The sequence below is a fragment of the Eumetopias jubatus genome, unplaced genomic scaffold (genome assembly GCF_037043125.1).
Source record: "Eumetopias jubatus isolate StellerSeaLion01/CBP00866 unplaced genomic scaffold, mEumJub1_p1.0 scaffold_16, whole genome shotgun sequence".
Classification (NCBI taxonomy): domain Eukaryota; kingdom Metazoa; phylum Chordata; class Mammalia; order Carnivora; family Otariidae; genus Eumetopias; species Eumetopias jubatus.
Genome location: NW_028274822.1, coordinates 14,097,526 through 14,123,928, shown reverse-complemented (window position 1 = coordinate 14,123,928; position 26,403 = coordinate 14,097,526). Strand labels below are relative to the sequence as shown.

The window sequence follows — 26,403 nt, the reverse complement described above, 5'->3', positions numbered from 1 at the left end:
AGGCTGGGGGGTGGGGGCCGAGAGGGACTTTTGCTAAACTGTCGTGGAGAAAATTTCCAAAGAGCGTTACAGATCAGAGGCAACCGTTAGGCCAGAGGCGTCCACATCAGCGCGTCCCCCCTGGGCCCAGAGGCCGCGGAACTCCCTCGGGTCTGGTCGCCTCTGCGCCCCCGGGGCCGCGCGTCCCCATCTCCGCTCTGTGCAGCCAGCACCCGGCGTGGGCGCTGGCTCGCGATCGTGGCGTCCGGGCTCCCCAACCACAGCCACAACCCTGCCTCCCGACCCACCTCCCCGATTCGCAACTCAGAGAGCCAACACGACCGATCCCTGTGAAGCTGCGGTGGGAATTATGCCTCTGCTGACTCCCCGAAAGTCGGCCGGGCTCTGGAGGACTGAAAGAGCTCGTCTTGGGGTTAGCGCGCTCAGTTCAGAGGAACCTCAGCGCCCGGGACACGTTCGATGCGGCCGTGGAGGAAACCGCCGAGGCGGGGCGGCGGCCCACGCGAGGAGACAGAGCAGGGGAGTCAGTCGTCAAAAGTCGGCCTAGGGCCCTGGGAAGACGTGAAATTCCCCCCTCAGTCCTCTCACGTGGGCCTCGCACGTTCCTCGTCGCGCTCGGGCGCACCTAGCCACCGCCCCACCCGCGTCCTACCCTAAACTGGCAAAGACCCGATATTAGGACCGCGCGGAAGCCGGAGAGCGAGCGAGCGAGCGAGAGAGAAGGGAGGGAGAGGGGGGAGAGAGAGAGAGACAGAGAGAGGAGAGAGAGGAGAGAGAGAGAGGAGAGAGAGGAGAGAGAGGAGAGAGAGGAGAGAGAGGAGAGAGAGAGAGAGGAGAGAGAGAGGAGAGAGAGAGACCGAGACCGAGAAAGAGAAGGGCGATCGGGTAGCAGTTGGGCGTGGCTTCTCTGAGAGGCGGTCCCTGAGGGCGGGGAGAACTACGCAACGATCGACTCTGGCTGCTGATTGGCTGAGGTGCCTGCGCCCGCAAGCGTCTCCTCCCGGTCCGGGCGCTCCTCCTCCTCTCCCATCCGCTGGGTCCACACCAGCTCGCGAGGGAACCGCTCAGGCTCCGCCGCCCCAGCCCAGTGCGGACGACGGGAGAGAGGGAGGAGGAAGGCGAACACACTCGCTTGCTTGCTCCCACCCGCACTCGGGCCCCTAGAGCCGGCGCGGAGCCCAGGGGGAGGAGCCGCCGCGGGCACGCCCCGCCTCCGGCCCGGGAAGACGACGCCAGCGACCCGGCCGGCCGGCCACCGCCCCCCTCGCCGGCCGAGACCCGCCCCCGGCCCCGGCCCCGGCCCCGGCCCCGGCCCCGGCCCCGGCCCTCCCCTGGCGGCATGGAGGGGCCCCGCTCTTGACGGCCGCGCCGCCGCCTCGGCCCCCGCCCCCCCTCCCAGCCCCGCCCGCCTGCCCGCCCCCGCTCGCATGTCCGTGCCGCCTTAGCCGAGGATGCTGAGGATGAAGCTGCCGCTGAAACCGACGCACCCCGTGGAGCCGCCGCCCGAGGCGGAGGAGCCCGAGGCAGACGCACGGCCGGGCGCAAAGGCGCCGCCGCGCCGCCGTCGAGACTGCCGTCCCCCGCCGCCGCCCGCGGGCCCGCCGCGGGGCCCCCCGCCGCCGCCGCCGCCACCGCCGCCTGCGTCTCCGCCGCCGCCCCGGGGGCTAGGGCCGCCTGTTGCTGGCGGAGCAGCGGCGGGGGCGGGCATGCCGGGTGGCGGCGGCGGCGGGCCCGCGGCGGCGCTGCGCGAGCAGGAACGAGTGTACGAGTGGTTTGGGCTGGTGCTGGGCTCGGCGCAGCGCCTGGAGTTCATGTGCGGGCTGCTGGACCTGTGCAACCCGCTGGAGCTGCGCTTCCTCGGCTCGTGCCTGGAGGACCTGGCGCGAAAGGACTACCACTACCTGCGCGACTCAGAGGCCAAGGCCAACGGCCTCTCGGACCCGGGGCCGCTGGCCGATTTCCGAGAGCCGGCCGTGCGCTCGCGCCTCATCGTCTACCTGGCGCTGCTGGGCTCGGAGAACCGTGAGGCCGCCGGCCGCCTGCACCGCCTCCTGCCCCAGGTGGACTCGGTGCTCAAGAGCCTGCGCGCGGTTCGGGGTGAGGGTTCGCGGGGAGGCGCGGAGGACGAGCCCGGCGAGCGCCAGGAGGACGGCGAAGGCGAGGAGGACGCGGAGAAGGACGGTTCCGGCCCGGAAGGCAGCGGCGCCGAGCCCCGGCCCGGCAGCGGGCTGGGCTTCAGGGCGCAGGAGGAACTGCTGCTGCTCTTCACCATGGCTTCGCTGCACCCGGCGTTCTCCTTCCACCAGCGGGTCACCCTGAGGGAGCACTTGGAGAGGCTCCGCACTGCGCTCCGCGGGGGCCCCGAGGACGCAGAGGTGGAGGTGGAGCCGTGCAACTTTGCCAGCCCCCGGGCCCAGGTAAGGCGCGCGAGCCTCCCAGCACCCGCGTTGCGGTCACCGCCCCGGCGGCCTCCCTGGCCTGGCTTTCGGACGGCCCTTGGCCGAGCCTCAGCCCGGGGCAGGTGGCTCGGAATCCCCACCCCACGGCTTCCAGCCCCGTTAATACTAATTTTCGTTCTGCTGGGCGGTTCAGTTCCACTCTCCCACCCTCACCGCCCCCCCCCCCATGCACACTCAGGCACCCGCCATAACAGAATGCTCTAGAAGTCTCTTCCGTGCCGGAGTTGCCACGGAAAACATGGAACTCTCAGCCTGGTCCCCCTCTCGGAGGAAGGGTCTCGGGACATTTTTGGCTCGGAGCATCTGTCGCCCTGGGTGGTGGGAAAGGCGCAGCGCTAGAGGTGTCTGTGTTAGCCTCAGTCTAGCCCCGGGCAGCGCCTTCTCTTTCTCGCCATCTGGCGCTCTGGTTGCAGTTTTGAAGCTCTGCCTTCTCCCCTCGCTGAGGTGTTCTAAAGGTGCGCTCTCGGCGTGCTGCCCTTGTCTTCAGCACAAAGGGGCTCTTTCTACTCAGTGAATGCCCGAGTTTTATTAAAAGGGGTCGCAGGGCTTTTGGCTCTTGCTGCTAACTTGATGTTCCCAGAAAAAAACCTGATGTGGAGAGCGGCGAATTGACTCAGACTAGGTATCAGTAGCGCAGGTTGTCTGGGTCAAGAAACCTCTCCCGGAGCGGGCTGCTTACACCTTTTACTTCTGGCATAACTTATTTTCTGTCTATTGAGTCTTGCCTACAGATTTGAGTCCGGGGGTATTTGTTGGGCCTTTAATGTAGGCATAAATGTTGTTTTCTAAGAGTTGTTAAGCCGAAATGTAGTAGACAAGAATCCAGATGAGTCACTTGTCTCAAACATGAAGGTGAAGTGAAATTTTATAGAGCCGTGAAAGCAATTTAATAATAATCTAGGCCCGGTATAAAAGTCCTTGATTGTAATAATTTAATGGAGGAGAGGAGAGTAGGTTTCAGAGTAAAAGCTAGGTACAGTAAGTTTATTTTCGGGGTTTACAGTCTTAAAAGGTACTAATTTGGTTGCCATACTTTTCAACGTAGGTGATCTCCAGGATGATATATTGGAAAGGGGGATTATTTTTCTCCTCCTTTTCTTGAAAGCTAATTCAACTTACGTATCTGCTGTCATTCAATACTCTGGAACTAAAACTGGGCATTGTATTTTTCCAAAGGCTGTGTGGACTCAGTACCCATTGAATCAAGGAATTTGGGGGCTGGAAGGGATTTAGCGATAAACTAGGCTGAGCCCCTCCTTTTTAAAACGAGGCTTCTGTGAAGTGACTAACTCACATTTTAGGACATGTTTTATCAGACTCCAGTGTAGTGATGCTAATATCCAGTATTTTTTTGGTAAGCTTCAAATTTTGTCTTCCAGTGCCTATTTACTAATAATATGCAGCTGTGTATACTGTTGGTAAAAGCCCTTTTCCACTCTTAGCCTATTTACTGAAATAATTACAAAAAGTCCTATAAGCCACTTATTTTTGGAGAAGAAAGCCTGAAATCAGGGGCAATACTTTTATTTTTAAAAATTTTTTATATATTGTAAAGATCTTAGATTGTAGGTATATGAAAATGTCACACAGCGGAACAGTTTTATTCCATTCATATCATTCCAACAAGGGTAACCGATTTCTGATTTTAACTGCTAGGAGCCTCCCCCCCCCTAAATTTTGCTTGTAATGAGAGGGTCGGAAGGCGACTAGAGAAAGGGAGAAATGCTTGCAAACTAGAGTAAAAGAGATTTTTCATCTTGACTGCAGTGTGTGGCCTTTTCTGGCAACCGGTGAGTGCTGGGAGGAGTGGGCAAAGTGAAGTTGGGCTTCCTGCCATTAATTTCAGCACATCGTTACTTCTCAGGCAGTACCCTGTGCTGAGGCCATCAGTTGAAGTGGGAGAATAAGTCATACGGGATACACGTACTACAGGTGACGCCGACGGCTATTTTTAGACACTGGTGGCGTGATGAACTTTTTCCTCGGGTACCTTAGGGTTACCGTAACAAATCATTCACGTCTCATTAAATTGTTCTGACCCCGCACTTTCTGCTTGTTAGCCTGGACTCTGAGGCCCTCAGCTGTGACTTGTTCTGGCCTTGAAGACATTTCCGCGGATCTTGTTGCTCCCAAGCTGTCACTCCAAAGGCAGCTGATGGGGGTGGATGGATTTGCATCTCGATTCGCTGCAGTCCAGACCAGCTGATGCTCGGCCCTGCGCCGCCGGTACGCTCCCGGTGGGGTAGGACCCACCTCGGAGTCTGCAGGGAGGTGCCCGAGTCTGGCACGTTCCTCGCGTGGACGCGACGCAGCGCGTCGGTGGGCCCCCCGGTCACGCGCCGCCTCGGAGAGGCCGACGCATTTGGGGACCCGTCCATCGGGGCTCCTCCCCTCCCCCTCCCCCCTCCCCTTCCCCCTCCCCCCTCCCCTTCCCCCTCCCCCCTCCCCCCTCCCCCCTCCCCTTCCCCCTCCCCCTCCCCTCCCCTCCCCCTCCCTGCAAGATGGCGGCCGCGGTCGCCCACGTGACTGGCGCGTCGGCCCCGCCCCTGGGAGGGCGGGCTGAGGCGGGGCCGCGCCTCCCGAGGTTCTCCCTTAGGCCTCCGCGGGCTGGGCCCCAACGCGGGGCAGAGCGGAGAACCACGTGGACGGTGGACTCAGGATGGCAGGGGGAGTTCGTGTGGCAGCCCTTTATTGCCCCGGAAGTAACCTTTTAGACACACGTGTGTAACTTTCGGCTAGTAATTATTCCATTTTTCACTACTTTAATCCATACTAAACGCATAAAGTGGGAACGTAATTTCCTTTTCCATTAGAATAAAAGTATACTATCCCCGAATAGTGTTTCTGGCTCTTTCAAGACTCTTATTCGATACCTAATATGCAGCAGCTTCTCTTTTAAAGTTTTCTGTAAAAAACTAGTAACGTTTGCAGAGAGAACATGTGTTTTAACGCGAATTTTTTGTTGATTATATGCTTTCAAGTTGACCAGTCCCGGCAGCTGTTTAGTGACCTACCATGGTTACCATTGCTGACTAATAGTTGAGAGGGCAAGTCCACAAACTTAACCACTAGAATATACTAATTAGGTCATTTTAGAAAAATGAAGGAAAATTCAAGTAGATTTTTACATTTAAAATAATATTTCTCGAGTTTTTTTAGTGAGATTTGGATAATGTTATGTGATTTAGAATAAATGTTACATTGGATTACAACTTAAATACTGCCTTTGGGAGACTTGTGCATAAAGTTCATCTTCTTCAACTGCTGTGGACTGCCAGTCACTTCTATAAAATTCATACAATTTGCATTAACAGTGTCCTGGGAAATTTGTGTGATTGATGTAGTTTGCTGTGTTAATAAAGTTACAGACTGCCTGTATAGCGTAGCTGAAAAAAAAATTGGTTTTAAAAGGGGGTCCCTTATTAGGAACCCAAACTGTAAATGGCTTGTTAGCAATAGCGACAAAAAACTGCTTAAGTATTTTAAAAGATGCTAGTTTTGTCGCTGTTTCATTGAAAAGAGAAAGACAGCCAAGCTTCCTATCTTTGCATGCTTAAAGACTCTCCTAACTGCTCATGCAAATGGATATTCTAATTTGGGGGGGTTTAACCCCCCAATTAGCAACACAAAGGCCGAAGAAAAAGCATAAAATGCATAGACTATCATAGTAGTAGTTAGTGGTTAATATTGTGTGGCGGCGTTTCTCTGGAGATTGGGTTTTCAGTATCCTCAAAACATAGTTGCTTGGCAAATAGCTTGGATAAAACAGAAACTGAAAACTTTAGATAGTATTTAGTGTGGTAGGTAGTATTTAGTGTTATTTGAATTTGCAAGAAACATACCTGAACTCAAAAAAAAATTAAGTGGCCATGCGTGTTACAAAAATCAATGAAGATAACAAAAAACTGTTACTTTCTCATAGCATAGGTTAATTAATACGGTACTTGACAGAGTATCTCAACTCATTTTGATAGTACAGATAATGTACTGGTAGTGTTGGGGCCTGGAAAAAAAAAAGAGTTTTAACATAAATGCTCCTACTCTAAGATAACTCGAATGTGTACGTGGCAGCACTAATCCTGGTGAGAGCACTGACTGGAAATGAGAGGGGAGAGGTGAGTGGTCAGGATTCCTGTTATTCTATTGGGCACTAAAAAGATGCTTTCTAAAAGTGATTTTTAAGAAGAACGACTCTAAACTCCCAGGCAATAAATACCTTTATTTAATCGTTGGCCACCACTGGGAGATTTTAAACTGAATAGTATTACTCGAGCAGTGGGCGCTGAGAAGGCTTTCCTCCCTCCTACGGTGGGGATAATAACAGTACTTATGTGAGATTGTTAGGATCAAATGAACGAGTACTTGTAGAATGCTGTATGGCACATGATCTTCGATAAGTGTTAGCAATTATAAGTAAAAGTTAGAAAGTCTTGTCTGGAAGATAGCGGTAGAGGCATGGGAATAGCATCACACAAATTACCAGTGGGGGAGAGAACCAGCCGTATCTTTTATGGGAAATTTTAGGTGGGTTTGGCTGCAGCAAAGTATAAGAGCAGTTCAGTTAATAAAGGCCGTTTGGAAGAGGCTTTTAGAATATCAGAGTTAGTGATTATTATAGTAGCAAATGGGAGCTCCTGGTACCCTTCTCCAGTTACTTCTGTTTTTCTGTGTAGTGATTTTTTCAGGTAAGAACTCAAGGAAAGTCTTAACTTAGACCACAATAGGAGGAGAGGGTGGTAGAGATGGAGAGGAAGAAACTACTTATCCTCACATTAACTAGTGCGATGTATATATATAAATACACACACACACACACACACACACACACACGCCTTTTGTTTGTACTACCTTTTATGATTTTTTTTGTGGGGGAGGGGACAGGAAGTGTGCCGTAGAGACGACCAAAAGCCTTGAAGAGTGACAGCCTGTTTGGCAGTAGACTTGACTTACGTTCCTGCTTTGCCACTCGCTCTGTGACATTAACCAGGCTATTTAAGTCCCTGAGCCTCAATCTGCAAAATGGGGATAATTTTCTTTTGAGGTTGTGATTGAATTGAGATAAGATGTAAAATAGTTTACATACTGTCTTGAGTACAAATTGTCTGTTGAGAATGATGCTCAATGCATTTTTCTTTTCCACTAAGATGTAGCCATCCACATTGTTATATCAGTTGTATTCAGGAATGGGCTGGTTTTTTTTCTTCCTACTTAATGAAAGTCCACATAATGTAGTAGTCTCCATATTGTTCTCTATTACCATAGCTCTAAATTGATTGGTGTTCAGGCAAGATGGGTAATTGGAAAGGTACTGTTTGAGACATTTACTTGGGGCAATTATTTTTAATTTTTTTTAAAGATTTTATTTATTTGACAGAGAAAGACACAGTGAGAGAGGGAGCATAAGCAGGGGGAGTGGGAGAGGGAGAAGCAGGCTTCCCGAGGAGCAGGGAGCCCGACGCGGGGCTCGATCCCAGGACCGTGGGTTCACGACCTGAGCCAAAGGCAGATGCTTTAACGACTGAGCCACCCAGGCGCCCCTATTTTTAATTTTTTAAAATTTATTTATTTGAGGGAGAGAGAGCACGGGTGCAAACTGGGCAGGGAGGGGGGTGCAGAGGGAGAGGGAGAGAGAATCTTAAGCAGATTCTGTGCTGAGCATGGAGCCCAACTCCGGCTCCATCCCATGATCCTGAGATCATGACCTGAACCAAAATCAGGAGTTGGGCCCTTGCTCGAATGAGCCAGCCAGGCACCCCTGGGACATTTATTTTTAATATTTATATTGTAAAGATCTGGTATGCCACAGATAAACCCAAAGGAAGCATTTCTCTGGGTCACAAATTATTAAAACACATATTCTCTTGGGCGCCTGGGTGGCTCAGTTGGTTAAGTGACTGCCTTCGGCTCAGGTCATGATCCTGGAGTCCTGGGATCGAGTCCCGCCTCGGGCTCCCTGCTCAGCAGGGAGTCTGCTTCTCCCTCTGACCCTCTTCCCTCTCGTGCTCTCTCATTCTCTCTCTCTCAAATGAATAAATAAAATCTTTTAAAAAAATACATATTCTCTCCATAGTGGGTTCGGGGATAGAAATGGGGAATGTACATATTCTGATTTTGGATTATCAGTAACTCCCATGTACCCATAATCTACTTGTCTTTATCCAGTTTTCACATTTGGTTAGGAAACTATTCTATAATTTAAAGCTGTTTTGCAGTTTTGTTAGGTTATATAACTTTTTGTTACTTCAGAGCACAGCCTGAATAAAGGAACATTTTATGCTTTTTAAAATAAATCGGCTAATTTTCAAGCTTATTATTTTTGTCTTTCCTTGAGAAATATTAAGCTAATTTTTTTTTTTAAGAAAGAAGCAAAAAAGACATGCATCACCCTTGAAGCAGACTGAGCTTCGACTCTTTTTTTCATTATGGGGGACTGTGGAACAGCACTCCTCTTAGTCACAGAGAATGCTTTGTCACAAAGCCTCCTTCACGCAGTCTGTGTAAACAGTCACTCTAGAAGGGAAGTTCCTCATTGCGTATTGCTGTTACACGTGGCAGGGCTCCTGGGCACTTGGTAGGCCATTTCCCTTCTGTCCTTCCTATGCTCCAGGGAACCTTTGGCCTTTAATCCCCTTCTAAATGTCTTGGCTCGTTCAAAGTGTTTTATGCTTATTCAAGAAATAACTTACTTGAGGTCAGATTTAGGTTTTAAAAAGGTTGCTTCGGCAAGTTGTTTAGCTTTACAAGTTCCATGCTGCTCAGTAAAAAACAGGGATAACGTCACCATTTCTTGTATATAACTGCTGTGAGGATAAACCTGATCATGTGTATGAAAATGCTTGGTAAACAAGAGTGAGATGTGTACATCCCTGGATCTAGCCATTGTCCAAAGAGGGAATAGCACAGTTGGGTTGCAGTGGATGAACAGAAATGCGAAAGTTGGGAGAGCTGGTTAGGGGCTGGGTTACAGAGGGCCTTGACAGACCAGGGAAAGGAGTAGGTTGTCCGCAGGTTGCAGTGAAATTGAAAATTTGTGTGTATGTGCTGGTGGTGTGTCTTTCTGTCCACTGTCCACTGTCACTTTATGTGTAATGTGTATGAAAAGCATGAGACATTGATTAAAAAAAAAAAACCTTCCAGGCTAATCCAGTTCTCTCAGCAGTAGCATTATACCTCTAATCACTCTGATTCGCTTGACGACCTTAATCCTCCCTTCCCCTCATCCTTGCTGTCACCGTGTTCTTCCCGGACTTTATTCCTAACGGATTCCGCTGTTTGCAGCCTTCCCACCTCTTACCTGTGGGGTACCACTGCCAGATATGTCCTCCTAAAGCAGTGTTTAATCGAATCACATACCTTGCAGTGGCTGATGGAGCCTGGCCTCCGGTAAGTCTGTGGTCTTAAAATCCATCTCCCACTTTCTTCACACATCCCATCCTCATTCAGAGCTGGCCTGTGCCATCACCTCCTGCATGATGTTTGCTGGGATTGTCCCTGTGGCTGTCTTCTCCTAAGATTCTTTGGTGCCTCTGAATTCCAGCAGCATGTGTATTCTGTGCTGTAATTTTGGTACTTCTATGATTTTTTTCCCCTATTTCTAAGAAAAACTTTACTTTGAAATATTCTGAACTTATAAAATTGACCTTTCTCCTAGATTTTAAGTTCCTCAAAGTCTTAGGCATCGTGTCTCATTTTTTTTTGTCAGCGTTGCATATATCATAAAAGCTCACTCGGAATTTCTTACGCTTAGCTTTTTAGATACAGCTCTGAGAAATACCAGATGATAAATTACTTTAAGACAAAGTATATCAAGAAGTGGTTTTTTTGTCTTGAATGAGTTATACTTCTCAGCTACTTTATAACAATCTTTGCAGCTCTATAGTACAGGCACAACTGTTTTGGAAATAATGAAAGGAATTGCTTCTTTAGGTAAAAGTGTGGAGCAGTATAGATTTGAACTGAATCTTCAATAGATGAATGCTCAGTAGTTGTGTTTATTAATTATTCTTCCCAAATCAGGCCATTTATAGTCCAAATTAAGCTTTTTGTGTGTGGGGGGGGTATATAAATTGGGGCAAACCTACAGATGATGCTTTGATAGGGTGGAAAAAGTCATCAGTTACAAGCTAGTTTCTTACTTGAGTAATTGTTTGTAGTTTTCTGGTGTTGATCTCCCAATTTATGATTTGTTTGAGGAGTAGTAGGAGTCAGGTACACAGTAGTGAGATAGTATCTTGCTTAGGATCGGAAAGTTAAAAATCTTGGTCACTGAAGTGAGCCATCTACAGTCTAAGAATGGGGAATTTTTGCGTTTCTTGTTAGGAATATCTAAATTGGGATAGTTAAGAAACCTAACTTTCCCCCAGGATATTGTTTTTCGGGAGAGGAGGGTATCAAATGACTGAGATTCACTGGTGGTCCTTTAAGCAACAACAGGGTCACGTGTGTTTGGAGGGTACGTCTTGAGAAAGAGACCGTCAAGCTTACGGAGAGATTGCCTGATGAAAAGAGCGGTTTTGGGTGGTTTTGTTTGGGGAAGGTGCCTGTTCTAACAGGTGACGTTAAACACAAGTCCTAATGCAACGTTTCTCCACACTGTCCTATTTACCAACCTATCAATCAGTCACTGTCAAAAATCCTTTTTAAACTCTGTAAGCTTCCGTTTCTGCATAGTTCCAGGAATGTTTCCTCACTGGAGCTGAAGGCTGGGGCTCTGCTGCAGGAGCTGGAGGTCCCGGCAGTGCTGTGAGCTGTCGGGCTTCTGAGCCCAGGTCCTGCTTCCTACCAAGGACCCCTTGAGTCCCCTCCCTTTCATCTCCTGTGGGGTGGGGCAGGGCAGGAGAGGGGAGAGGGCATTTGGTAGGTATATATGGGCTGGGAAGGAAGGCACATTCTCTATAGATCTGCTGCTACTCATGCTCAGGGGTGTGTTCTTTTCACCTCCCCTAAAATGTCTGGTAAAGTGGGGATTTAAAGGTTTGGGGGGGTGCCTGGGTGGCTCAGTCGTTAAGCGTCTACCTTCGGCTCAGGTCATAATCCCAAGGTTCTGGGATCGAGCCCCGCATCAGGCTCCCTGCTCCGTGGGAAGCCTGCTTCTCCCTCTCCCACTCCCCCTGCTTGTGTTCCCTCTCTCGCTGTGTCTCCCTGTGTCAAATAAATAAATAAAATCTTTAAAAAAAAAAAAATAAAGATTTGGGGGCTGCTAGCTCAGGGAATGTAGCAATTCCTGGTTCAGCGTGCTAGTTCTAGGGTACAAGAGGGGATCTTTTTCCCTTCTGTAGTAAGAAAGCAGAAGGTTGGTTGGTAAACACAGATGCTGGTTCTAAAGCGGGGGGGGGGGGGAGCCCAGCTTTGGTTTAAACTGGGAGGCTGTTTCTCGCCCCCCCCACCTGCCTTCCATACCCTTGTAGTTTGTGGTCTAGGACAGTTTATAGTTCTCACCCATCCACCTGTCAGCTACAGATGCCTACTAGAGATTGCACTATTCACATTGAAAGCAGAAACATGAAGGGAGTTTTACAAGGAAATCCTCGAGGCCAGTGACATTTTTCTGGGATGAAAACTACCACCCTTCTCCCCAGTAGGCTTCCCTATCAGCATTCTTTTGCAAGGGTCTTCTCTAATTGCACATCCTACAAGTTCAGTTCTCTGGAAAAGGCAATGACATCAACAATTTGAATGTTTTTTTAAATTTGTAATAAATTCATAGAGCTCCCCAGAACACATAGAGAGTTATGGTGATGTTCCCCCCCCCACCCCCCGTTCCACCCAGCCAGCTGCAGTCCAGCCCTGCTCTGCACAGGCCACCGCTTCGTGCACCCGGGTCACGTTGAGGAGACCTTGCAGAGGCGTGGTCACAGTGGCCACGGCCGGTCTGGGAGCTGTGGTGGCAGAGAGGACACACGGGTTCAGTGAACTGTGGGCCCCCCCCCACATGTGACTGGGGTGCTTTAAACTCCTGCTTTAAGATGATCAATTCTGCCACACTCATCTCATACTTTCTAGCCAAACAGAAGAAGAAGCTACAGGGGAGGTGAGCCCCGATCCCAGCAAGAACGCGCACGATGCCGTGCGGAGGCTGACTCCGGGTCTCCCTCCTCTGTCCTGTTGGCGCGGCAGGTGTCGGCAGCGGGGCTCTCCTGCGCTGCTCACCCGGCCCGTTTCTTCTCGCACGCCATTTGCCCTTTTTCAGTTGCTAGAAGGGGATGCCCGGCATTACCTTGGGTTGGGGCATGCTGTTTCATTAGCAGAAATGAGGCAAACGCCTGCCTGTTCTACCACATCCTCTCAAAGAGGCAGCAGGGACCTCTTCAGTTCTCCCCGACACCTTCCCTCTCCTTCCACCAAAATGGTTGGAATTTGACATCTTAGTCAGTGGTTCTAATAACTAATCATTTTCTCACATTCAAAGCAAGGCTTTCTGTGAATCTTGCTTAAATAATAACATGCTTTAGTTGGGACCCTGGGGATTGAAAGAAGAGAATTTAAAACCTACAACTATAACAAGTTATCCCCAGACCTAGGGGCTTAAACCAGCACCATTTTTTTATTATCTTGCAGAGTTCCGTGGGCTGGGGGTTTAGCCCGGCAACTAAGAGCAAGGGCAGCTTCTGTCAGCCGCGGGGTTTCTGGAGATGTGGCTGGGCCTGCAGCCCTCTCTCTCCGTCCTCTGTCAGTGTGGTCTCTCTCGTGTGGCATCCTCGGGGCAAGTGCACTAGTACACGGTGGCTCGGGAGGCCCAGGCTGCAGGGCTTCTGGTGACCTGCCCTCAGCAATCCCAAATGTGCCTTTGCTCACATTCTGTGGGTCAGGCAAGTCTTGGCAAGCCGGCCGAGACCCACTGGCTGGGGAGTTAGATCCACCTTTCAGTGGGAGGGCCATCAAAGTATTTTTAGCTATATTTTATCTACCACAAAACCTTAATAGGATGTTGTGGTTAGATACTAATGTTAGTATTCAAAGTCTCATTTGATGAGTATAAAAAACTTCTGAAGAAGTTAGTAAATTAAAAAAAAAACGCTTAGAAATTCTTAATTTCTTTATTTTTTAAATAGAGAACGTCTTGGTGTTTTTAAATTTAGTCTGCATCAGAGGACTAGAGGAAACATGCAGAACATTGTTAGATGAGCTAAAATAAACTCCATCTACAGCTTGACCTTTGTTAAAGTAAAAGGAGGCCAGTGTGACCTTTGTTCTCCATGGTATGTTAGAAGAATCTCTTTTGGACTGTCCAGCCACTTGACTATTTCACACTTTCCCCACATTGGGGAAATCTCAAGTCTATAATTGTGTTGGATTTACATGTATAAAAGTTAAACGTGAGTAATCTCTGGAATGAACGAGCTGTCCAGCCTGCCTGTGTTACGTGACGTGGATTTGCGCTAACCAGGAGCTCTTAGAGGCACGCCTTAGGACAGAAAACACTTTACTCCGATGAGTTACAGAAAGAAGGAGAGTACACACATTCTAATGTTTTTTGTGTTGCTGTGCATATTTTTTGTAGGCTTAGAATGTTAAAATTTCATTTCTAAATCCAAGCAGAGAAAAATTCTCCACTTTTCACTTGGTCCTGACGCTTTCATCTAACGAGTCTTTGTAAAATGCCAATTCTGGCATTACCTCTATAGTGCGTTTTCCTGGGAATCTGAACTTAATAGAGAAAGTGGGTGTAATGCCTCTCTATCCGGCTATTGGGAGTGACGCTGCTGTGAAAAAATTATTTGTTCAAGTCCCTCCTTTTGCTCAAGTCCCTAGCTTCTCCACCTAGGAGTGGAATTGCGGAACCACGTGGTAACTCTGTTTAAGTATTTGAGGAACTGGTGTGCTGTCTTCCACAGTGGCTGTACTATTTTCCTTCCTACCGGGTAATGCACAAGGGTTCCGGTTTCTCCACATCCTCACCAATAGTTGTGCTCTGTGTTTTTGGAGAATAGCCATCTTAATGGGTGCGAAGCTGTATCTCATTGTGATTTTGATTGGCATTTCCCTGATGAAAACTATTTGTGGGTTTTTTTTGCGTATTTTGTGTTTGTATTCGAAGGTGTTATTTTTAATTTATGAATCACGAATGAGCAGTGTAGAAAAATACTCTATAAAAATGGTTGACATATACAGCTAAACTTCTTGCAATTAATACAAGAATTTGAGAGGATTACAGTGCTTTATATTGATTTTTGAAGTACTTACAGCAATGTTAGGCCAATGGTGTTTTATGACTTTGTGGTAAGTGATTATATGGTCTGGATTAGGATACAGGTAAATATGTTGTTGCTAGAAGAATTCTCACAGTCTACCTTTTTTAAATCATTAATATTGAAAATTGGTGAATGCCATCATGCTAAATGTTTTGGAAGTCGAATGTTGATGAAGAGCTCTGTGCTGTCCTTCTCATTAAGTGGTTCTGTTAGACAAGTGCTTATTTCCTTGGGTTTCTACAGGAAGACAAGCTATATATAAGGCTGAAGCTGAGCTCCCAGGAGTATCTGATGTGATGCTTTATTCCCAGAAATGGAGCTGTCAACGCGCAGCCCAAACCTATTGTCAGGCCAGCATGCATGATTGGACAGCAGAACAAAATATTTTAAATTAGGATTCTTGGAAAGTGTTGGGTTTTCTGTTTGCTTCATTTCTAAATTGACACAATTTTTAAAAATTAATGTATATTATTTATTGCACATTTGTCAAGTTGTAATTGTTGAAACTGGTGTGGTTTGTTCTGAGTAGTATTTTGAAATTCTGAACACGAAGGGGTAAGGTGTGTGTTGTGATAAAGAACAGTTCTAAGGCTGTTTTATTTTTTGGCTTAATCAGTGTGTTGTAGGAACAGCATCTGCAGGGTGCTGCTTCAGTTCTAGAGAGCTGTGTGTGAGATAAGCTGGCCCTTCCTGACTCCAGGCAGCCGTTCTCCTAGGAGTAAAACTTCCTCCAGTTTACTGAGGATAGTGATTGGCTGAGCAAACTCAGATTTAGAGCCCCCAGTTGCTATTAGGTGGTTTAACGTGACTAATGGTAAACCCGCTGTCCATACTCATTCTTGTTCAGAAAGGTTTGGCAGGTATTGATGATGACCTTTTGTAAAACTTTTTCCTACCAAAGCATCTTGTTAGACCATCACTACAATTAAGTAGTGAATAAAAATTACAGTAATTAATGTAAAAAATAAAATTCCCATGTATGTGGGGGGTTAGCTACCCTCTTTTATCTGTGTTCCTTTGATTCTGGTTCACTTTGGTTCAAATTGACATCACTGGGAATCCTGAGTAATAGTGTGCAATATGTCCCAAGAACACTGGGGCAGTAAATAATTGACAGCATATTACTGTGAAATGAAGATAAATATTGATATCAATAAATATTGATTCCTTTTCCTTGCTGGTGAATGCCCGTTTGTGCCTTTCTGCCCTTAATGTGTAACCACCTATTTGATCTCTAAAAATTGCTGTTAAAATGGTCGCTGTTAAAAGTATAAGACTTTAATCTGGTTTATTTCGGTGGAGTTGACTCTTCTTAGTCCGTGGAGTAGATTAACATGTGCCCCTCTTTCTCATCTAGAATGATTCTGCTCATGGTGATTACACGCAAAGTAATGAGGCCAGTTTACTAGAACAAGCCCCAATACCTCACGATGGACTTCCTGTGGCACCTCATAGAACCCAGCGAGAAGGTACGTTTGTTTTTCGTAAACTTACAGGAGAAGGTTGCAGAGTGCTATTTACCTTGGGTAACTCTAATTCTTCTCTCTCTTTTTTGGAGTAGAGAAATCCTGCAAGTCCTAGGTTTGGCTCAGGCACCAGCCCCCCACTTTTTGGAGTCTGCATCTGGGCTCCTGCTTTGCAACACTTGGCCTGTCCTGGCTTGTGCTTACTTGGTTCTGCCTTGCGGTTGGTTGTCTTAAATCAAGTTGCATACTGTCGGAGGGCAAAAACTTTAACATTTTCCCAGAGTATTTGGTGTAGAGTGCTTTATCTGGAGAATGTGCTCAGCATTTCCTGAAAAAAGAAATTTTACGGAAGTTCACTGGAAGAAAGTGAAGAAATTTCTTACAGGCCCATGCTTCCTGCAGTAATACAGATTTCAAGAGGGCTGGGGTAGGGGAAGTGAAAGGACATTTTCATCTGAAAAGAAAGGAGTTCAGATATCCACTTCTCTTCATATTCGGGCAGTCCATTATTAACCTGAGGGGAAAATTGAAATGGAAAACGTAGATGGCATCTGGGGAAAGTGTGGGCAGTAAGCATCACACTCGGTTATGGCAGCTTTGAATCAACATCCTTTTGCCTCCTTTCAGTCCCAACAACAGTCCCTTTTTGTGTAATACATTTTTCCTCGCAGGGGAAAAATAGGTATGCATGTTTAATGTTTTAAATAAAGTCTACATAATTACCTATTCCAGCCTATTCAAGACTATGAAACTACTTGACTCATAGCCTCCTTCAACCACACTCACTACACGTGCGAGTGACCTGAAGCAGAGTTTGCTTTTACAATGCAGGTCCCTTTTTTTTCTTTTTAATAAAAAATTATTTTAGAAAAACAAAAAACTACATCAAAATGCTAACACCCGCAGGATGGTACTATAGATGATATTTCATGTTCTTTATTACTAAACAAATGCATGTGATCTCTGCTGCTTACTTTTAGTTTATGAGGGCTGCAGCGTCTCCCTTACTGGCCATCCCTCACCATATTCTTTTGTCTCGCTCATCTTGATTCTGAGAGATCATGGCAGGTAGAACGTAAAATCAAGGCTGGAGACATAGCCATATTCCCTTACCCCAGAATGCCGTAGTGGTCCACTGATTCGCAGAAGTAGAGCTGCTTTGTATTTTCTGAACATAGGTTAGGTCAGATGGTTTTGATTAAATAGCACCATCCTTTATCGTAATTTAATAGAAAAGGTTTTGAAGACGGTAGACCCTCCCTGCCCCGCTTTTGCCTTGGTTGTACTGCAGCAGTTTTGAGGAGTTCAGGCTTCCAACCTGGCTTTTGAGATTTTCTTTTGTTTCCGTCCTCAGCGTCTCTCACCCATTGAGGGGACATGATCCTAGAAGCGGGCCACCAGACACCATATATTTGGAAAGTTGGCACAGAATACTGGTAGCGGTACCTCCTTAGTCTGTTAGGAATGTCTGCTTTCCAGTGAATTTCTGTATCTTATGTTTCCTGCTTTCTCACTGCTCACCATCCATGATCTAGAACAATCTTAATTCCTCTGTCTACTTCTGTTACTTTGTGTATCCTCCTTCATCTATTTTAACTTCTTTCTCTCCAAGTAAATCCTTTCCTTTTCTTCGCCATCTCCCATCCCCTGAATTTAACAGTGACCTGAGCCTGTGGAGTCCCTGTCCTGACTCCCCTGTGACCTTTGTCATGTTCATGACTACCAGTCTCATTATTGCTTACCTCCCGTTTCTTCTGTTTGAGCAACAGTTTCTCTTGCTTTCTTCCTTTTTTTTTTTTTCCTCCTCAAGTCCCTATATTATGGTTAGTAGACTGGCTCTTTTCAATTTGTAAAGATATTTACTTCCTGAAAGATGATATTTTTATTGAAGGGTGTGTTAAATGAGTAGTTCAGGAGTTTGTACATTTGCTTACTTCATTAACAAGCTGACATCTTACCTGGTTCAATTGAGAATTACTCATGTAACTTACGACCACTGTTTTATCTGTGTAATAGATTTGTAAAATTTTTTGTCATCGTGAACCTTTATAGTAAAGTTCATTCATAACGTTAAGTTTGTAATACCTTTATATGATATTACGGGTCATGTTGAGAACAACAATTTATAAATTCCCAATTGGAAAGAAATTTTTATCAGTTTTATATATTACTTTTGAAAGTTTTTTTTTTCAGTTTAAACAAAAGCTAGATGTTTTCTGGTTTACACCTACTATGCATAAAAACTTAAAGTGCTGTCTGTGGTAATTGGAGTAACAGCAGTTTTGAAGATGATCCTCTAGAAAAATAATCTTTACTGTAGGTGTATTTTATTTATTTATTGGTGCTTAAGAGGATGTTTGGAACTACTGAGGTACTCGGCATGCTGAACGGATATAGAAAAAAATTCACGGATGAGCGGCACATTGCTACACTTCTACACTTTTCGGTTTTATTTCATGATTTAAGACCAGTAGTAAAGATGAAGCTAAATAGCTTAATCGTTTAGCATTTGTCAGATTGGGTCACTGAAACCTGCATCTAGTCTCTGTAGAACGAGTCCACGTGTTTTCTTTCTTTCAGCCGTGCACATTGAGAAGATAATGTTGAAAGGAGTCCAGAGAAAAAGGGCTGACAAATACTGGGAGTACACCTTCAAAGTAAGCCCCTCTGCCCCCAACAGACGTGTCATGTACCGTGGTAAATGACTTTTTGCGAAAAATGAAAATTGATCTTTGGAAAAACTTACAGCAGGTTTGCTAATTTAAGAAAAAGCTGTACGTAGACATATGTTTGTCCTAATTAAGGGACTGTCCTGTTTTCAGTATGTGCTGCATGGTTTGCCAATATTTTAACTGTATCACGTTAAAGTTACTGTGACGATTTTATTAAAAAAAAAAAAAGTAAGAGCCTTCGATTTGAGGTGTAAGATGTATCTTTAAAAGTAAAAGTAAACGTTTTCACTAGTATTTTTTTAAATCCAGATCACGGGCGTTGTCTTTTCCTGGCATGGTTTCCCTGATATTTTTCTCCTCCTCTTCTTTGTCCACGAAGGCTGTTGGCCTTTGTTCCTTTGTCTTCCTCTCTCTGATTGCTTTCTTGTCACTCTGTCCTCAGATAGCTGTCTAATTAACCGTAGAGTCCAGCTTTGTCATTCCCCATGTCTCCTTTTTGCCTGTTGACTGTCATGCGGATTCCTTGTCCACGTCTTCCTTACTCCTCCCTGCTTGGGCTTCACTGTCTAGCCCTTTCTCCTAAGGTTGGACTGAGCGCCTTGAAGCCAAACGGACCGACGCCACGTTTCTGTGCTCCCTCACTTCAGTTCTTCCCCAAAGGTATTGCTTGCCAAACTTCAGCTCTACCTTTCTCATGAAGTCATTTCCGATCCTCCGGCAGGATGTGTTTCCATTCATTCAGGGGTATCCTCCCGTCACCCGTTGCACAGAGTCTTCTATTTGGGTGACATGTTTTTCCTCTCCAGGAGGTTATTAGCTCATGGAGAGCAGGACTCTTCATCCTCTGTCATCCCACCGTATCCAACTTGCTTAGTACATTTGTTGAATGAATTTCAGAACTCTGGCTTCTGCTCTGTGGGGGAAGTAGCCTCAGTTTGCAAATTTTCAGTCCTTATCTCCACATATTTCACTGAACATTTTGATAGCCCATGGCACAAGCCACTGTGCTCTCTTCATGGAGTTACACGAGTTCTCCTTTTGTTGCTGGAGCTCTTAGCTTGTTCCTTCCTCCAAGCCTTTGTCATCCCCCACTCTGGAACAGCCTTCCCCACGCCATGGCACAGCTCACACCCCTTCAGCTCCTGGGCTGGCTCACATGCTCCCTCCTGTGAGGTCTTTCTCGGCACCCTTCTGATGTGCTGTCCTGCTCCTGCACCATGCCCTGTTCATTTTCTCTGGAGCCCGGATCCCTGAGGGGACTTCTTCACTATTCCTTTGTTGTAATCTCTCTCATGCACCAGACCCTGAACCTCAGCCAGCAGAGACTTCGGCTGTCTTGTCCACTCCTGTGTCCCTCTCACTGAGAACAGTGTCTGACCCAAGTTAGCTGCTCAACGATCATTCAAATAATTAAAAATCATTTAAAAGATGTGCCAGTTAATAAGGATATTTGCTTTGAGGGTTGGTAGATACAATTTCATGTCTATTTTGAACTATCTGATTAATAATGGTATGACTAGCTGGTAAGACTTAGGTATTTGCCTAGTACAAGTTTTACTTTGCTCAAATAATTGTAAAGTAGAGATTATTAGCTGGCCGCCATCAAGTCCACTGAATTAAAAGCGTCCAAGAGGTAAAGTGGCATAACAGATTTTAGTCTGGCTCTTCTGCTTACTTAGGGTCAGATCTAAGTAAGTTACTCTTAGAGTTTTAGTTTCTCCATCTGAAAGTGGAGGTTGTCATACCTACCCCACCTACCATATAGAATTTTAAAGAATTGAGATAAAGGTGAAATCCCTTCATAAGCCATAAATCCCATAAAAATACAATGTAGTACTATCAAAGAGGGGCAGTAAACTCTAGTTATTTCTCTGAAGAATTTATATTTAGTAAGTTCCAGGAGATAGAATTTTTATCTTTCTTGGTATATAGATCTGTTACCGTCAAAGGTGTCATTTTAGAGTCCAACTTTTCCTTTTTGAAAAATTACTAAAATGTAGCCTTATTTTAAAAGACAACTTTTTAACAAAACCGTGCAATTTGAAAGGAATTATTAAAAAGTTTTTTGAGTAGAATGTGTCAATGTACCGTTAAACGATTTTGAAGAAATTACGACAATGCCAGATTAACTTTATATTTCTAATTGTTAATCTTAATAAAATTTAAGTAAGGCCCTTTGTTTTACACATGGCTTTTTTGCAGCCGGTTTCCGCCTAAGAAATAACCATATAATATGTGTGTTTTTTTTTTAAATCAGGTAAACTGGTCTGATCTTTCAGTCACAACAGTAACAAAAACCCACCAAGAACTACAGGAATTTCTACTGAAGGTAAAAGTATAGATTTTGTTGTTAAAATGGTTTTTATGTAATATACAGAATCCAGAAACCTCGATATCAAAACAGACACCAGGAAGATGTAACCACATATGTAGAGGTTGACTTAGAACTCTTCCATGAACATCACCTGTAGAAAATGTCATGTTATTCTAAACCGAACTTTTCTTAATGTGACCAATATAAGGAAATGAAGGGTTTTCCACATTAAAAAAAAAAAAGGAACTTTATTCCTAGTTCCTTGCCCAGGTATATATTAATGGTGGCTGCTTGCAAGGGTACTTCCGGTGAAAGGGTGCGTCTGCACGATGACAGGAGGCTTGTTAGCCTTGTTGTGTTCTTAGACCTAACAGCTCTTCAGCTTCCTCTGTGGACTTCCTTAAATCCATGTCCAATGGTTCATTCTTTGAGTTCCTGCTTCCCCCTTCCCTCCCTGCCCCTTCCCCCCCCGCCCAGCCGTGATAGACTCTCCAGAGTATTGAGAATAAGGGATAATGGAAACCTCTTACACAGACTTGCAGAGGTAAAAGGTATCTTAGATCAGTTTGGTCAAACGCTTAGCCTGTTTCTTTTACACTAATTCTATTTTATTAAAGCGTGTATGGGTAGAGCTAAATATTAAAAGGAGGAAATGGGTTTAAATGGTTAACCAGTACCTTACTATTTCTCAATAAGCAAATATATTTTAAAATGTATTGCTAATAAGGAGATAGAAAGCCCAGAAGCAGGAAACATTCGCACTCCATTACTAACTCCACAATGAAGCTGTGATGTAGTTATTGAACCTATAACATCAGAAATTTTCAGGACTGTGCTGGTTTCTAAGTTGTGTGCTTGTCACCATAAATATATTCTTTCAGATCATGTGGGTCTCCATTCTGAAAGCTGAAGGACACTCTTTGTCACCAGCTTGCAGAGCTTTGAGCCGCATGGTAGGTGCTGGCTCTAAGGAGGACATAGTGTGGTATGTTCTCACAGTGTTAGTCCGCTAACAGGGATAACTAATACCCAGGGACAACTTGAATATTTTCCTGCAGCTCATTTTAACCAACTGAGCCACCCAGGTGCCCATCCTGCCACTTATTTTAAACTGGGCCCTCCTCGTTAAGGCCTAGAGCTCCTTCTGCCACTTCAAGATGGTGACCTAACTGCATGTAGAGATGAGGGGGGGGGGGGTCGTGAATTTCCAGTTGCCAAAGGTGCTACGCATACGCCCTGTGTCAGCAGTCGACAGCGTGGTGAGGAAGGAGAGAGTGGTGGAAGGACTGGGCGCATGCGCACTGTCCTCCAGAGAAGCTCCCCAGAGAAACTAGCTCCTGGCTAACAGTCTGCCTGTTAAAGAAACTAGGAAGGGCTGTCCCGCACCACCGCCACCCCTGCACTTTTAAAATCTCTTCTATTTATATCTGACTCCTCTGTCTCGGTAGAATAGATTTATCAAAGTTTAAGGGCAAGTTGTCGTGAACCGGTGTCTTACAGGTCAGAGAGCAACATGCTTCATTTTTCTTGCTCGCCTCGCCCTTTCCACAATGGCGTTCTAATGCCGGAGGGTAGGTTGCAGGGAGATAGAGCTGAGGCGGAAATGTCTTGCAGTATGGAGTCAGCACGGTGGGGGCCGGTGCTGCCGTGTGTCAAGGCCAGTTCCCTGATATGTTAGGGTGGGGGTGCTGCTACCAGCCTGTCCCGCATTCTGCTGAGAGACTTCAACAGGAGAGCACATGACTGACCTCCAGCCTCGGGCCTGGCACCAGGCAGTCTCTCCTGTCGGGTTTCCCTAAGCTTCAGCTGGTTCTTCGTCTTGACCCGATTTTTTTTTTTTTTTTTTTTTTTTGCAGTCGTACAATTTTTCTGAAAGCTTAAGTGCTTTAAAAAAATACCGCCCCCTATAATTAAGTCACTCTTCAGAATCATGGTAGTTAATGATGCCCCTGGTTAGTCAACTTTTGAATATAGAATTTTTCTCAAGTGGGACAGATGCCTTATCAAGTTATATGAAATAATTGGCAACGTTGTATGCTTCCAGAAACTACTTGCCTATTCTAAAACATCCTTTCCAGTTTGCCATATATCTTTTCTCCTTTTTACCTCCCTTTTAAAATCATCTACAAAAGTTAAGAGCAAAAGTGTCCTTTTGACAGCCGGTACATACTACCAGCCTTTAACTTTTGTAGATGCTGTTTAACTGCACTTGCCGTTTGCTGTGATGTGGAAGAGTGAATTTGAGGTCAGTGCTTTCAGATCCTTTTTTCCTGTGAAGAGCAGCCTCCATCCTCACATCCAGGCCCCCTTCCCCTGCTACTGCTGCTTAGAAGCTGCATCTCACACCTGTTTCTCACCGCGGGACTGGAAGCTCCACGGAGGCAGGGTTTTTGTTTCTTCTCTCACTGCTGTATCCCTAGTGCCTAACGCAGTACCTCGGACAGGGATGGGCTTTGAATATTTGTTGATTGAAGGAATGAGGGATGACTGAGGAGAGTTAGAAAAACTAAATTGTATGATGGTTCTCCCCTAGGCCTCAATGTTTTAATTTTTTCTTAAGATTTTATTTGAGAGAGAGAGACAGACAGAGATAGTGACAGCGAGAGAGAGCACGAGCAGGGAGGAGAGGGAGAAGCAGACTCCCCGCTGAGCGGGGAGCCCGATGCGGGGCTCCATCCCAGGACCCCTGGGTCATGACCTGAACCGAAGGCAGACGTTTAACTGACTGAGCCACCCAGGTGCCCCAGGCCTCAGAGTTTTAAAGAGAAGCTTGTACTAGCGAGGAGAAATGCCTCCCAGCACTCAGCCTTCTGAACTGGGGCCCGGAGGTGGGGGGCTGGGTCCTGGAACGAAGACCAAGAGGTGAGGAAATTCAGAAGTGACTAGAATAGAAGAGACATGATTTAAAGCTGTATTTTTAGCAAATGTGCCTTCCTCTAGGGCTGGAAATAGTCCTTGGAAATTGAAGATAAAAACCACTTGAAAATAAAGCATTTTGCAAATACTGATGACTGCACATCCGCACTCTGCCTAATCACGTGAACAGTCACTGACTGGGTGAAAATGTACGTGCTCATGCCTTCCGGTGCTTAGAAGAGCCATCAGTGATTCCGTAGTGGAAACAGACTTCTCCATTGAAGCTGGCTTTCTTTGGCTGTGTACAGATGTTCAGGAAATACCTTGTGTAAAATGGGTCATATGAAATATGCCTAGTGTCCTTAATCTGTATTAAAATAATAAATATTGAAATAGTCATTTCTTTGTTTGGGAAATGTGTAGATTCAGGAGTTGTTTCTTCCTGTTAGTGATCAGAGGACATGCTCTCCACAGCAGGTGTGTGGAGTGCGAGCAGGGCCTTCAGCCTTACCAGGTTATAAAAGAACCAGGAAGAACTTCATTCTGACAAACCATCTTGGTTCCATAGTCTCACTCCCTAAAATTAGTAATACTTTATGCTGTCTTTGTTAAATTTTCCGTTTCTGAATTGTTGACTCAAAATGTGTATTTGTTAAAAGAATACTTGCTTTGGATTCTCTGGTTAGAGATCAGTATGTAAATTGACAGTTTGTGTAGATTGTTCTATTTCTGCAGCTCCTTAGATACTGTGTTGATGGTTGTGTTAATGGTTCTACTCTTAATTTTAGTGAAAGTGCCAGTAATTCAGGAGTTCATTGCAAAGGCTAGTTATCAGAAGTCAGATTTAAAACTTCGAATGCTTGAAAGACCTGGGAAGTTAATTTTATAAATTTTTTATTAGGAATTTTTTTTAAAAGATTTTATTTATTTGACAGAGAGAGAGACAGCGAGAGAGGGAACACAAGCAGGGGGAGTGGGAGAGGGAGAAGCAGGCTTTCCGCGGAGCAGGGAGCCCAATGCGGGGCTCGATCCCAGAACCCCGGGATTATGACCTGAGCCGAAGGCAGACGCTTAATGACTGAGCCACCCAGGCGCCCCTGATTTATTAGGAATTTTAAAAAGTAAGCTTAGTTAATAAACAAAACGACTTAAAATTTTGTTTTTAAAGAAAACCTTTCTTGGCCAAGTGATTTTTTTTTTTTTTTTTTGGTGGTTTCTGGTACATCGCTCTGAGGGCACAACAACCATCATGTGGAGGGAAAGGTTACTCACCCTTCAATTAGTGATTTTTATGTGAGCAAGACTGAGAGTTTTCACCCCATCTTTCACACCCAGTTCTTTATTTGGTGCGTCGCGCTGGTAGTCTGACATTGCCTGAGATTCAGATGTGAAACAAGGCACAAAGGTGATGACTAATGGCGGGGATAACACTTCTCAGAATACTACTTGAGGATTCAAATAATCGTAGCTACACTATGCAAAATGTTATTCCATTTAGCTTTGGTGTGGATGTGACTTTCATGTGGCATGTGGCAAGTAGAACAGGAGTGGTGTGCGGGTGTGTCCCAGAAGCATGCTGGATGCCGCTGGGTCGGTCTGCACCGTCGCAGAGCCCTGAGGTGTGCCCAGAAGGCAGAAGACTGTGTCCTAGTAGAAAAATCGATGCTGTTTCCATGAAGATTGAGAGAAGGAACTGCTTTGGGACGATGGCTCAGCAAGAGACATTTATCTTCCTTTTATGCCTCTGGTTTGTAACCTCCTTAGCAGTAAGTGAAGAACTTAACATTGGCCTTGCTGTTTTCCTTTTCTAGCTCCCAAAGGAAGTGTCTTCAGAGACTTTTGACAAGACCATCTTAAGAGCCCTGAATCAGGGTTCGTTGAAAAGGGAAGAACGGCGACATCCTGACCTAGAGCCCATCCTAAGGTAACAATTCAGTGGCACTGTCACAGCGGTGTCACAGACAAGATCATGGGCAGCGGAGGACTTAGAGTGGAGTTCAAGGGAGATCACAGAGATATTTTTCTATGGAGTACTTTTTTTTTTATCCATATGTTATTTGGGTCTAGGCTCACACTAGGAAACCTCAAACTAATTACTTTGATCATTGGACTCTTTGGCTCTCTGATGTCATAAATGCTTGCTTCTAAACTATGCCAACATTCTGTGAATTTCCTGTTTTCTCCATAAAATCTTTATTGAAAGAGTTCCTTGTCCAAGAGCTCAACTTTAGAGATGTTTTCTGTTTTAAGTTGTCAGGTAAGAAGATTAGGCTAATGGGTTGGGAAGTAAAAGGAAATGAACGCTTCTGAAGACCTGCTTTTCTGTAGGTGGTGAAGTTACAGTGGTGACTGCTTGGGCGTGGTGGGTCAGCTCCCAGCACGTGCTGCGTGCCCGTGGAGTGAGGAAGAGATAAAGATACGGGCAAGTGGAGTAAGGGTGGCACA

The 26,403-nt window shown here is 45.8% G+C and overlaps 1 protein-coding gene across 11 annotated transcripts in view; it reads left to right on the top strand.

Annotated features, from left to right (window-relative positions):
- Nucleotides 1–1,435: 1,435 nt before the first annotated feature.
- Nucleotides 1,436–26,403, top strand: part of ZCCHC2 (zinc finger CCHC-type containing 2) — a 91,633-nt gene continuing 66,665 nt past the window's right edge. For all 11 annotated transcript variants that reach the window (XR_003609168.2, XR_015766954.1, XR_015766953.1 and 8 more), the window contains exons 1-5: nt 1,436–2,417; nt 16,008–16,119; nt 18,697–18,773; nt 21,046–21,117; nt 25,770–25,882. Coding sequence is in view for 1 of the 11 variants with exons in the window: in XM_028102967.2 (XP_027958768.1) it covers nt 1,452–2,417; nt 16,008–16,119; nt 18,697–18,773; nt 21,046–21,117; nt 25,770–25,882 (1,340 nt within the window). In the remaining 10 variants the exon portion in view is untranslated. The remainder of the gene's footprint in view (nt 2,418–16,007; nt 16,120–18,696; nt 18,774–21,045; nt 21,118–25,769; nt 25,883–26,403) is intronic.